Raw genomic sequence first — 13650 nt, forward strand, 5'->3', positions numbered from 1 at the left:
AGGTAGACCTTGAAATACATCCAGAGGTACACCTCCAATTGACTCAAATGATGTCAATTAGCCTATCAGAAGCTTCTAAAGCCATGACATTATTTTCTGGCATTTTCCAAGCTGTTTAAAGTCACAGTCAACTTAGTGTATGTAAACTTTTGACCCACTGGAATTGTGATACAGTGATTTATAAGTGAAATAATCTGCCTGTAAACAATTGTTGTAAAGATTACTTGTGTCATGCACAAAGTAGATGTCCTAACAGGCTTGCAAAAACTATAGTTTGTTAACAAGAAATTTGTGGAGTGGTTGAAAAACTAGTTTTAATGACTCCAACCTAAGTGGATGTAAACTTCCGAATTCAACTGTATATGGGTATGAACCGTGAAGGATTGTAACCAAATAAGAAGCTATGAGAAATAGTTTGAAATCGGGGCTTTATACTCAAATTATCAGTTTAATGATCAGTTTAATGATGTGAGTAATACAAGGGTTACACCCCTCTAGTGAGCCCAGGCAGCTCCATCGGTGTAAGAGATAATAGGGTCCAATACTAGTGTGTAAACTTGCAGTAGCAGCAGGATGTATACACTGATGCTAAATCGGACCGGTCTGACAGTTACATGACTGTGAACAGTAAGGAGCTTGAATCCTATCCCAGGGGCTCCATGGATGTGCATGATAGCAGTTATACATTCAATATGCATGCTGGAGGAGAAACAAAATGCAGAAACAAAATGCCATTCCATTGTGTGAGAACAGTTGTTTTAGAAGAGCGGTTCTACAGCCTTTTAAAGCAATTGAAGTGACATGGATGAATAGCAGGTTATTTGTTTTGTACCAATCAGGGTTATATGGCTTTTATTTATTTATATGGTTGAGAAAATCTCCCCTTTCGGCTGACAGTTACTATCAGTGGAAATGAACAAAGGAAATTGCACCTTGAAGTTCCAGAGTAATTGAATTTGTCAAAGTAATCTTATTACCCTTTAATGTGATATGCAGATTCAATGGTGCAATTTACCCAAGGTGGGGAGGGCTATGAAATTAGTTTAGGCCTTTAACACATTTTCGATTTCAAATTGCTTCCTTGGTGAGCTAAAGGCGGGACATTGGAGTAAACCTTTGATGACATTTGTAATGACAAAATCAGCCGCACTAAAAATAAACCGCAGCCAAAGCGGATGGCACGACAATTCATTTCACCCATCTAGTGTAATATCTACAAGAAGGGATGGGGAGGAGGGAGAGCAGCAGGACTCACTGAGGAAGAGAACGGGAGGGGTGTAAACAATATGTCTCACCTTTCTGGCTGTCGATCACAAAGTTGCCCTCGTCGTTGCCCGTTGTGATTTTGTAGGTGATTCCATCACCGTCGGGGTCCTTGGCAAGCACCGTGGCAACCAGTGTATTAGGCCCAGCGTCCTCCGAGACGAAGGTCCGGTAGCTGTTGACAGAGACAGAGAGACATGCCAAAATCAACACCTCTCCTCGCGTCTCCCCAGCGACAATGCAGAGTGTGAGAGTGAAAATGAGTGAATAACACACCAGGCCTTGTCATATTTTAATCACAGATTTATGAATGCATTATGAAGCTGTTAATGGGAGGGTAAAAACAGAGTTGGTTGAGTGTCTGATATGGTGGGCCTAGATGGAGACAATTTGAGTTCTAATTCCTAATTCAATGGAGACAGCAGTCAGTAAACAGCTGTTGGCAGCCTGTCACAGTGGGGAGACAACACTAAGTGGTTGGGGTGGAGTGTGAAAGAACTAGTGAATTGGATGACAGAGTTGTGAGGAACACAGGAGAGAAGCAACCAAGCCCAGCATGTCATACAAACACACACAAATAAACTCAGCAAAAAAAGAAACGCTCTCTCACTGTCAACTGCGTTTACTTTCAGCAAACTTAACATGTGTAAATATTTGTATGAACATAACAAGATTCAACAACTGAGACATAAACTGAACAAGTTCCACAGACATGTGACGAACATGATGGACCCTCCACCTCCAAATAGATCCCGCTCCAGTACAGGCCTCCGAGTAAAGCTCATTCCTTCAACGGTAAACACGAATCCGACCATCATCCCTGGTGAGACAAAACCGCGACTCGTCAGTGAAGAGCACTTTTTGCCAGTCCTGTCTGGTCCAGTGACGGTGGGTTTGTGCCCATAGGCAACGTTGTTGTCAGTGATGCCTTACAACAGGCCTACAAGCTCTCAGTACAGCCTCTCTCAGCCTATTGCGGACAGTCTGAGCACTGATGGAGGGATTGTGCGTTCCTGGTGTAACTCGGGCAGTTGTTGTTGCCATCCTGTACCTTTCCCGCAGGTGTGATGTTCGGACGTACCAATTCTATGCAGGTGTTGTTACACGTGGTCTGCTACTGCAAGGACGATCAGCTGTCCATCCTGTCTCCCTGTAGCGCTGTCTTAGGCATTTCACAGTACAGACATGGCAATTTATTGCCCTGGCCACATTTGCAGCATGCCTAAGGCATGTTCATGCAGATGAGCAGGGACACTGGGCATCTTTCTTTTGGTGTTTTCAGAGTCAGTAGAAAGGCCTCTTAGTGTTCTAAGTTTTCATAACTGTGACCTTAATTGCCTACCGTCTGTAAGCTGTTAGTGTCTTAACGACCGTTCCACAGGTGCATGTTCATTAATTGTCTATGGTTCATTGAAAAAGCATGAGAAACAGTGTTTAAACCCTTTACACTGAAGACATGTGAAGTTATTTGGATTTTTACAAATTATCTATGGAAGACAGGGTCCTAAAAAAGGGACGAGTTTATGTAGAACATATGCCAAATATAGAATACACAAATAATGCATGAACACCTTGATCTCATACTGCCAGCCACGTTCATTCCCCCTGGGAGATTCACTCATAAAGACGCTCACAGACGGGTCGCGGTAAGCGGAGAAGGTCTCATAGACTTCAGTTGGAGTAGGGTGCTAGGTCGGCAAAACACAAGCAGTTTTGCATGCTGCGCCCGAGGCGCCAAAAGATGAATTTTCTGAAGTCTTCAGCGGCCACCACGCACGGTTGACCAATGAGCATCGTTCATCTTGTCAACCAATCAAACAATGTTTTAATGATAACACGCGAGCTGACAACAACATGGTTCAATTTCCGTTTATCACGGCTCACCTGTATAGCCTTAATGCAAATTACACATCACGTACATGCAGTACATGTCACCTAAACAAGAATCATGAAGCTCAAACCATGTGCATCCTAACAGAGACATACGCATTGTCAAGTTAGAGGACTCCTATTATGCATATACATTAAAACAGTTAAAAGTAAGTAAGCCTTGTCCCGAGCCAGAACAGCCAATAGGGGCAGCAGCCTATCTCATGTTTTTCTAGTGTGATGCAGCTTGATGTACAACTACACTCCCTAAACAAGATGTCATGAGGCCTTACCCACAATCCATCTCCTGACTGCTGAGTGCCAAGAAGAGAGGCATCAGGTCTCATTTTCTTTTGTATTTGGTATGACCCCCAACCTTGCAGTTTCAGGGCTGACACTCAAGGCCACTGATTATGCACATGCTGTACATTACGATCCACAAAATGACAATGAAGACACAGAGCCATAGGAAATTGGGATTGTGCACGATGGAGGGCAATTATGTCTGTTCTCAGTCTATTCCATTGGCTAAAGCTTGGCCTGGGACCCCTAGCCTGGGAACCCCAGAGCAGGCTCCAGGACTGGCTATGTGATAGAAGCTCCCGATAGCAGTGACAGAACAGAAGATAGCACATTACTGCTGTTATGTAAATTTGATTCAATTTATACCTACAGTAAACTGACTATAATGTTCAGTTTGTGGCCTTCAAATCTAGCAGGCCTGTACTGTAAAGAACTGTCACACCCTGATCAGTTTCACCTGTCCTTGTGATTGTCTCCACCCCCCTCCAGGTGTCGCTTGTTATTCCTGGTGTATATATCCCTGCGTTTCCTGTCTCTCTCTGCCAGCTCGTCTTGTCTGTTTCAAGTCAACCAGCGTGTTTTATTCCGAGCTTCTGCCTTTTCTATTCTCTTCTACTAGTCCTCCCGGTTTTTGCCTGTCCACGACCATTCTCTTGCCTATCCCTTTTGGATGTAATAAATATCAAAGACTCAAACCATCTGCCTCCCGTGTCTGTATCTGGGTCTCGCCACATTTTTTATTTTTTTACTCTCGTCAACACAGGAACACGCATAAAGCTACACAGACGGCCATTCTCCCACTCCCACAGACTCCCACTCATCCCTCATTCTCAGAATCACTCTTGTTCTGCTGTAAGACTGTACACACAGCAAGAACTGTAGTTTATTTCAATGCAACAGTCAGAGTGATGCAAAAACAAACAGATTCACACAGAGATATAAGCACCACGGTCTTCCCAGCTGTCTCTTTCACCATCACCCTCTCGCTTCATCTCAATTGAAATGTTCCCGTGGATGTGAGTGCGTCTAACAGAGGAAAGACAAACAGGGCCTCAATGTGGGCACAGTATGTTGTCGCTCATCATTCCTCCCACGCTCCACTCAGCTCAGAGCTAGTGGACGCAAAAACAAGACAGAGGAGCGACTCACTCTGACAGACTGGCAGAGACGGACTCTTCTACTGAGCTAGCGTGCTCTGTCCGTCTGTCTGTCTTGTCTGTTTGTCTGTAGTATGTCTGTCTGTAGTCTCTCGGTCTTGTCTTTCTGTCTACTACCCCTTCCTCCACTCCTCAGTCAGTAGAAAAGGAGTGATTTTGCTGGGTAGGGAGGAGAGGGAAAAGGCATTCACAGCATGTCCTTTGTGTTCCTTTCTGCCTGTGCCAGTGGATGGAAGCTTCACAGAATTTCTCACCAATGATGATCTACTGTATATTATCCAATCAAAATAACCTTTTTTAGGGCAGAAATGTTGCAAACCTTTCATGTGTCATACTGAGCGACGTGTCATATTCCCGGTATATTGTTGACACAAGAGCATTATGCACTTTCTATTTCCATGGAAACCAATGTTCCAGTTTCCTTCATTTGATTTGAATTGATTAGGGCCCTGTCATTCACTTGATTAGCGCCCTGTCAAGATGTCTTTCAATAGGCACGCAGGCAAGACTGTATGGAGCGACAATCTTGATAACTTATGCAGAATAAACGAAGATGACAAAGTCTTCTAAAAGGATTATCTACTACAATGATACTTCTCTAAATGAAAAAACTCAATTCAACTGATCAGCGATCATGTCAAATCAGTTGACAAATGGAGAGAGGTTTGGGAGAGGGAGGAGAAAAAGGGAGGGTGATTGTGAGAAGGAAGCAGAGTAAGATGGGTGAAGGTCCAGAGAGTAACAGAGAGATAGAGAGTGAAGATCAAGGGAGAGGTGGAGATGGGAGTGGTTGTGCTCTTCATCAGGTCCTTTTCCACACAACTGATTGATGGGTAACAGAGGGGAGCTGACAGGCATTTCACGCCTGTGATTTATGTCCCCGATTGGATATGACCCTCTCAACCCCTTCACCCCACCCCATGTCACCCGCCTGCTTCAACTGACACCGGAACCTCTAATCTGTCACCAGCCTCAAATGGCCATTTCCCATGACGAGATGACACCCTTGTACTCGTACACACACACACGCACGCACGCACGCACGCACGCACGCACGCACGCACGCACGCACGCACGCACACACACACACACACACACACACACACACACACACACACACACACACACACACACACACACACACACACACACCTCTCAAAGGCCTTATTTTCACAGGCTCCATTTTCTCTAAATAAAGAGAGGATCCACCACACCACAGCTCCTCCCCATCACCTGCCTCCGCCGCTCAAAGGGTGCCCGTCACAGACTCAGGCTGCTGTCCCTCTCTCACCTGTCGCCATGGACTTTGGCCCAGGTGACGGGGTTCTGACAAAAGGACTGACTAACAACTCCCAGTCGGGGCGGCCATTTTGTGGGAGAAGCAGTGGGTGAACGGTGAACGCGGCAGGCGCCTGCCCAGGCAGACAGACAGTGGTTGTGTATTCACCTCACAGTGCCCACTCTCCCTCTCATTATCTACCCCATCAATCTCATTTCAACACAAACTCCAGCTACTGCTCCATCAGTCTGCCAGCATCCTCCCGCCCGTCGGCCAACCAGCCAGCCCGCCTCTACCACACCAGACACACAGACGCTCTGTCACCCTTAACCCCATTTCCCTCCACAATGACTGACATCAGCCACAATATAATTAGCCAATTTACCCAACACATCTATTACATATTAACGACTGACAAAACACACAGCGCCGGCCCGAGACCGAGGCTTGTTGTTTGTGCTCATTAGCATCTCTCCATCTTCTGTAATGTCAACAGATTGCCGGGGCTCTGTGAATACATGTATAAATATCTCTCTGCCTATCCAATTCACTCATCACTCAGGTTACCGTCGGCCAGCAAACAATCCCTGTAATGATCTACTTAGTGTACACCGGGCTGAGTGACGAGACTCACTTTGTCGATTTCACCAGCAACACGTCACTGTCGAATGAAAACCTCCATTTCTGCCTTTTTTAAACATATATTTTTACATGTATTGAAAGCAATAACTCCCCTCAATATTCGATGGACATTTCATGAGTCTATGCCCATGAAAATGTACACAAAATATTGTCCGAGGTTTTATTGTATGTTCGTTAATAGGAAAATATATATCTTTTTTTTCCTGAAAGGTTTCTGTGTTGGAGATGAGGTTTTCATCTGTTAGCGATGAACAGCAAAGGGGAGCGAACTGAGTGGCAAATGAAACTGGCTGATCCAATTGAGCCCAATGAAAATAACAGTCTGGCGGCCATCACCAAGTTACTCAATTCACTTCTCACTGTGTTACACATTAGAGAATATCTGTTTGGTTTTACGCATTGTAGATTAACATCGCCGATTCATTGAAGATCTCTGTAGAATGGACATCACCAGGGGAAACTGGGGATGCTCCTGCTGACAGGAAATCAATTCTTCCCACTAAACCCCCAACAGATACACACAGCAATAGCATCATAACACACACACAGCCTCCCATCACCCCGCACACAGACCGACACACAGCCTCCCATCACAGCACACATAACCCCATTCACCTACCCACACCATAACATTAACCCAACAACCAAAAGCTAACTCATCTACATACAGTAGTGCATCCATATCAGCAATTCATATCCAGCCACACCCACACACTGGTTCCCTGCCACTGTTCATCAGAATGATTCAAACAGACATCCCTGGTGGGCAGTTGGTTCTCCCTCTACTCTCTCACTCTGTCTGACTCACTCACTCCATCTCTCTCTCTCAACTCTTTCCCTACCTCTCCATCTCTATCTGAAAAACAAACCTGTACTTCAGCGCGCGCACACACACACACACACACACACACACACACACACACACACACACACACACACACACACACACACACACACACACACACACACACACACACACACACACACACACACACACACTGCCCTGGTGCTGGCGTTATTCTCTCCACAACAAACTAAAGGCATGGCTGATTGAACCTGCCTCACCAATTTGCAGAGCTAGCTGCCAGAAAATTGTCCAATTAAAAGAGCCACAGGCCAAAGCAACGCCAGAGGGAAAAAACAACAGCTCAATGCATCACTACAGATCGGCTCGGAACAGCAGGGTAATGCGGCATTTAAATAAAGGAATGTGCGGATGAGCTAATACAGGGCAGGAAACTTGCCCAAGAGGAACAGGACAGATAGAGATGTTTAAATCCCAGTTTGTCTTTCTTTTTTGTTGTTGTGTGTTTTGTTTTGAAGCGACTTGGGTTGTAGACCAGCAGCAGCTGTAAGGGATTTTGGGAATTGGCAGCCATGTGGAATTCTGGGAAACTGCAGCTGCACTGGATTGTGGGAGGAGGCAGCTGTGCAGAGCAGAGGAAAGTGAAATGGCATGGCCTAGGCTGACAAATAGGCAGGGTGAGGGTTAACAACAAGAAGAGCAGGCAGGGTGGAAGGAAAATGGCAAATAAAGACAAATTATGAGTAGAGAAGGGAGATAATTAAATAGGCGCCCGGTTTAGATGTTGATGATAATGATGGCCATGATGATGATTGTAATAACCACACTCTTACTTATGATGGTAATAGCGATGAAGAGGAGAAGCAGTACTGTACTCACATATGCTGGGAGAACTCGGGGACCTCATCGTTGACATTGGCCATGCGGATGCGTACAGTGGCTGTACCTGTCCGGGGCACATCTCCCTTGTCCACAGCCATCACCACAAACTCATACAGGTGGTTGGGCCTCTCATAGTCCAGCTGCCCTGCAGGGAAAATGGTGCCGTGGGGAGAGATGCTGAAGTCTGGGCTCAGAGTGTAGTAGGTCAACTCAGCGTTCAGGTCCGAGTCACAGTCACTGGCAGACACTAGAGTGAGGGAGAGACAGGGTAGAGAGGGGAGGTTGGATAAGGAGATATCGCTGTATTCTGCAACGTCATCTAACCAGAACAGATATGTCCAACATGTGACACTAGTCTATATGCTAGACTTAATTACTACTGTTTTTTCATGCATGTTCACACATTTCTGTATCGCAGCAAATTGAAGGTTAGTAAAAGGCAAGCATTTTCCCAAATGTCTCTTTTGTGTGGAAAACTTACTGGAGTAGGGATACGGTCAGAGTGATTGCCTTGCTAAAAGAGAGGGCTCAGTCTGCGACTGGGATCAGCATTTCTTCCGCTAAATCGTCCTTTTCACCGTGAACTCCTGCATTCTGCTATTCTCCTTAGATTGCATTCAGTATACTCTCTGTATCATGTAGACCAACAGCATCCAAGATACCAGGAGGTTGGTGGCACCTTAATTGGGGAGGACGGGCTCGTGGTAATGGCTGAAGTGGAACTACTGGAATGGTATCAAATACATCAAACACACGGTTTCTAGGTGCTTGATGCAATTCCATTTGCTCCGTTCCGGCCATTATTATGAGCTGTTCGCCCCCACTGGTCCAAGGGAACCTACTTCGGTGGATTTAAATGTCACCAACAACACTGTCAAACATGAGCATTATCCTTGACACATATCCATATACTGTGGAAGACTTCATACATCAAAGTCAATATTTAGTTTCCTCAGTATGCACTTCCTGTCTTAGCAATGAGAGTCATTTGAATATCCATCAATACTGAGCCAGTTAGGCTTTAAAGGATTGTTGGGCTAACTGACAGTACAAGATAACATCCCTTCTTGGCCTGAGCCCCAGATCTACAGGGAGTGAAGTCTTTGGCCAAATGGAGTATCTGATGAAACTGCCTTCGATGGTCTGGTTCCTCAGCCCTCACCACAGCACAGTGCTGTCGGAGACATAGATTCATAAATCATGTTGTGTGATGCTGTTTACCATGTTGCTGCATCTACTTTAAAACCAGCCTAAACGCCTAAATCCATGTTTATCTAATCTTTCAGATCCACTTCAGCCAATCCCAGGGCTTGTTGCTGTGGCCTGGGCAAGCCCTAAACAAATGGAGCCGGATGATGTCCAGTGTAAAGTCTCTCTCTCTCTCTGTGACACAATCACCGCCTCCTGTTCGTACCCCACTAATCCCAGGAACAAGAGACGAATCTCGGCTTCTTCACCTTAAACCGTCGGACCAACATACAGGGAATAAAAAAACAACATTTAATTGAAAGCTTACATGTCCCCATAGATGTGACCCAGATATGGTGTTCTCACGGCTGCTTAAAAGTCTGTATGAGCCATGTCGTTCCGTTCGCTCTAGATGCGCTCCGTTCTGCGGTGAAGTCCTGTTATGTTCAGATTCACAGCGATAATTGCAGCTTAACACATCTGCAGGTAGGTCGGTCCCTACGCACCTGTTGAGCATAGCAGGCACACCACACCTGCTGGGGCTCCTTTACCAAACACACCTGCCTCACCGCAGTCTCACAGCGGTGTCTGCCATAAAAGGCTGTTCATCAGCAAGAGGACACCTCTGGTACTATAAAAATCACAAATAAGTGTACACCTATCCTCTCCTCACCCAACCAGCATGGTGAACATAGCACTAGAGAATAATACTCAACTTCTGTGACTACACTACAGAGAATATGTGGAGCTTCGTGCGGTCTTCTCCTAGGAACAGAACTGTCCGTTGTCCCTGGACATGAGATGACCAATAGAGCAAGAGGGGGGATGGAGGGAGAATGGGGGGGGTGTAGGGTTCTGTAAGAGCTACACCATGAGAGAGAGTGTATGAGTGTATGTGAACTCACCTTGTAACAGAGAGGTTGCCGTGGTTACAGTCTCCGGCACACTGTCTTTGCTGTAAATGGACTGCAGGAACTCAGGAACGCAGTCATTTTCATCTGTGATGATCACACGCACCTGTTTCAATAAGAGAGAGAGAGAGAGAGAGAGAGAGAGAGAGAGAGAGAGAGAGAGAGAGAGAGAGAGAGAGAGAGAGAGAGAGAGAGAGAGAGAGAGAGAGAGAGAGAGAGAGAGAGAGAGAGAGAGAGAGAGAGAGAGAGAGAGAGAGAGAGAGAGAGAGAGCGTGGGAGTAAATGATTCTCCTCCTCCAGGTAATTTGATAGTTATCTTTAGGCCTTTGATAGATTAGTTGCTAAACCTAATTAACTGTCTTACTATGAATTGCTTTTAGCAGCTCAGCTAATACAATCTATTTAACCTGTTGGGGATGGGGGCGCTGTTTAGACTATTTATGCTAATGTGGCTAATTTTTTAAACGGCTTCCCACAAAATCCTTGATCGTACAATATGCATATTATTATTATTATTGGATAGAAAACAGTCTATAGTTTCTATAGGAGTTGAAATTTTGTCTCTAAGTGGAACAGAGCCCATTCTACAGCAATTTCCCTGACATGGAGTCAGATTTGAGAAACGTTGGCCACTTTTCTGAAGTCATTTAAACGGGCACTGTCGTTGCTATGACTATACGGACACTTCTTACGTCTTCCCCTGGATGCCTTTACGTGATGACGATTCCAACGGGCTCGATTGCTCGTTCACAGGCCCTACAAATGAAAAAAACCTTTAGCTAGCAAGTCTTTTCTTGCTGCGTAACGCGCGTGGAAGACACCGACCCTCTCCTGTTCCAAGCATTAGTTTAGCCTGTTATATTTCTCCGGTCATCTTTTCACTCGTTATAGGAGTTACAAACATCACAAAGTAGTTAATTTAAAGCGTTTTATAGCAATTTATATCCGTTTAGTGCGATTTTGGGACATTTATTTTTGCAACGATGTGAAAAGTTGGTCACGCTTTTCAGTTCATCCCGAACGTAGTTGACATTTCCACATGGCAAGAGGACAGCTTTCCACCAAAAGACGATTTCTCCCAAGAAAGGATCCTTTGCCCAAGATACTGATGGAAGAACAGCTCAAGGTAGGACATTTTTATTATGATAAATCGTGTTTCTGTCGAAACATTTTAGTGGCTTAGGACGCCATGTTTTTTTGACGTAGCTTCGCTTGGCGCAAACTGTATTGAAAAGTAAGGATAAATTAAAAAATGTAATAACGCAATTGTATTAAGAATTAAATTGTCTATCAATCCCTGTCCACCCTATATTTTTTAGTCACGTTTATGAGTATTTATGTATAAGAGTAGATCACTGTCTAAGTGGCGCAAGGACGTTTTCTTTACCAGCTTGTCTACATTTCACATTGTCTAACCATGATTTTGGTGGCTAAATATAAACATTTTCGATCAAACTGTATATGCATGTTGTAATGTGATGTTACAGGAGTGTCATCGGAAGAATTCTGAGAAGGTTAGTGAAAAAATTAATATCTTTTGGCGATGTTGACTTTTATCGCTCACTTTGGCTAGAATCAATGCTGGGCTGCTAATTGCTATGTGCTAAGCTAATATAACGATTTATTGTGTTTTCGCTGTAAGACACTTAGAAAATCTGAAATATTGTCTGTATTCACAGGATCTGTGTCTTTCGATTCGTGTATGCTGTGTATTTTTACGAAATGTTTGATGATTAGTAGTTAGGTAAACACGTTGCTCATTGTAATTATTCTAGTCCATTTGTGATGGTGGGTGCAATTGTAAACTATGCCATCTACCTGAAATATGCACTTTTTTCTAACAAAACCTATCCCATACCATAAATATGTTATCAGACTGTCATCTAATGAGTTTTTTTGTTGGTTAGGGGCTATAAATATCTTAGTTTAGCCGAATTGGTGATGGCTACTGGTGTTGGTGGACAAATAAAAGATGGTGGAATATGCTAATGTGTTTTTAGGTAATAGATGTACATCTTTACATATTGTGTCTTCCCTGTAAAACATTTTAAAAATCGGAAATGTTGACTGGATTCATAAGATCTGTGTCTTTCATTAGCTGTATTGGACTTTAATGTGTGAAAGTTAAATATTTTAAAAAAATATTTTTTTTGAATTTCGCGGCACTGGTTTTTCAGTGGGGGGGGGGGGGGAGTGCCGCTAGCGGCACGCTGATCCTAGACAGGTTAAACTGAGAAGAAAGTGAGCTAGAGACACTGAGTAAAATGTGAGTATCGTACAGTTGAAGGTGAAGTATAATACATCGCAGGGCAGAAAGGTTGAGCTTGGGCTGTGCCAGGGAGCAAGAGTCATTCATATCTGGGCTTCTGAAAGTGTCTGATTGTGGCCAGTCTGGGGAGAGAGCCAGTAATCATCCCTGATATTTATCACAGGAGAGGAAAAGCTGCTTCCACTAGATTGCCCTTTCACTACTAACAGTCAGAGCCAAACTCTACAGCAATCCCCCAAGAGAAGAAAAGGGTCAGAAAAAGAAGAAAAAGAGAAAAGATGCTCTGCTGCCTCTGTTTCTTCCCCGTTCCACCCCCCCTCCTCCTCCTCCTCCTCTGCCCTTCCTCTCTTCTGAAAGAGGAACAGTGAGGTAACAGGGGATTACAGCGTCCTCCTCACTGAAATTCACACTGATACACCAGTCATAAAGAGAGAGAGAGAGAGAAAAAATCCCACAAAATGAACATAATCCTCCAAATCCACACCTTTCCCTCCCTCATTACACCGTGCAGTCAGCGCTTAGCCATGTGCTCAAAGGTGTGCGTTCATAAGCGCTTGTTCTTTGTTATCTGCCGTGAGCAGCAGTTACATCCCTATCCTGGCTCGGAGGGACACAAACCTCACAGATTTACATAGAGGCTAGGATTGCTTACCCAGGCCAATTAATAACCCAGCTAGCCAGCAGGCGGAGACCTGTAGCGTGGCGACAGTCGATCCAGTGAGAGGGTCTCATAATCAATACCAGCGGTGAGACACAATGCAGTCTTAACTTCCTCCTGTGACTACCAGGAGAGAACCACTGACATGAAATACAGTATATTGCTCTGCTCTACTATTCATTAGGAGGGTAAGGAGAGCTTTCCTGCCCGCATTAACAGCTGTTCTCTTCCAGTCCAGAGCCTGCAGCTAAGGAGGAGAACACTCAGTCAGACTCGGAGTGTTCTTCCGCTTATCAGAGTCAGAAGGCTCTCAGAAGAACAAAACAACAAGAACTGGAGAGAACATCAGCTGACCCCCTTTAACACACACCACGACTACTGTGCCAAAGCATACAACTGTTCTGTTAGCAGAAGCACAGTAATT

The 13650-nt window shown here is 44.7% G+C and overlaps 1 protein-coding gene across 3 annotated transcripts in view; it reads right to left on the minus strand.

Moving 5' to 3' along the window:
* Nucleotides 1-13650, minus strand: part of LOC129834349 (neural-cadherin-like) — a 206536-nt gene that overhangs the window by 85461 nt on the left and 107425 nt on the right. For all 3 annotated transcript variants that reach the window (XM_055899249.1, XM_055899250.1, XM_055899251.1), the window contains exons 5-7: nt 10294-10405; nt 8198-8447; nt 1296-1438 (exon numbers count right to left, since the gene is read on the minus strand). In XM_055899249.1, coding sequence (XP_055755224.1) covers nt 1296-1438; nt 8198-8447; nt 10294-10405 — 505 coding nt within the window. The remainder of the gene's footprint in view (nt 1-1295; nt 1439-8197; nt 8448-10293; nt 10406-13650) is intronic.

Source organism: Salvelinus fontinalis, chromosome 35, assembly GCF_029448725.1.
Source record: "Salvelinus fontinalis isolate EN_2023a chromosome 35, ASM2944872v1, whole genome shotgun sequence".
NCBI classification, from domain to species: Eukaryota; Metazoa; Chordata; class Actinopteri; order Salmoniformes; family Salmonidae; genus Salvelinus; species Salvelinus fontinalis.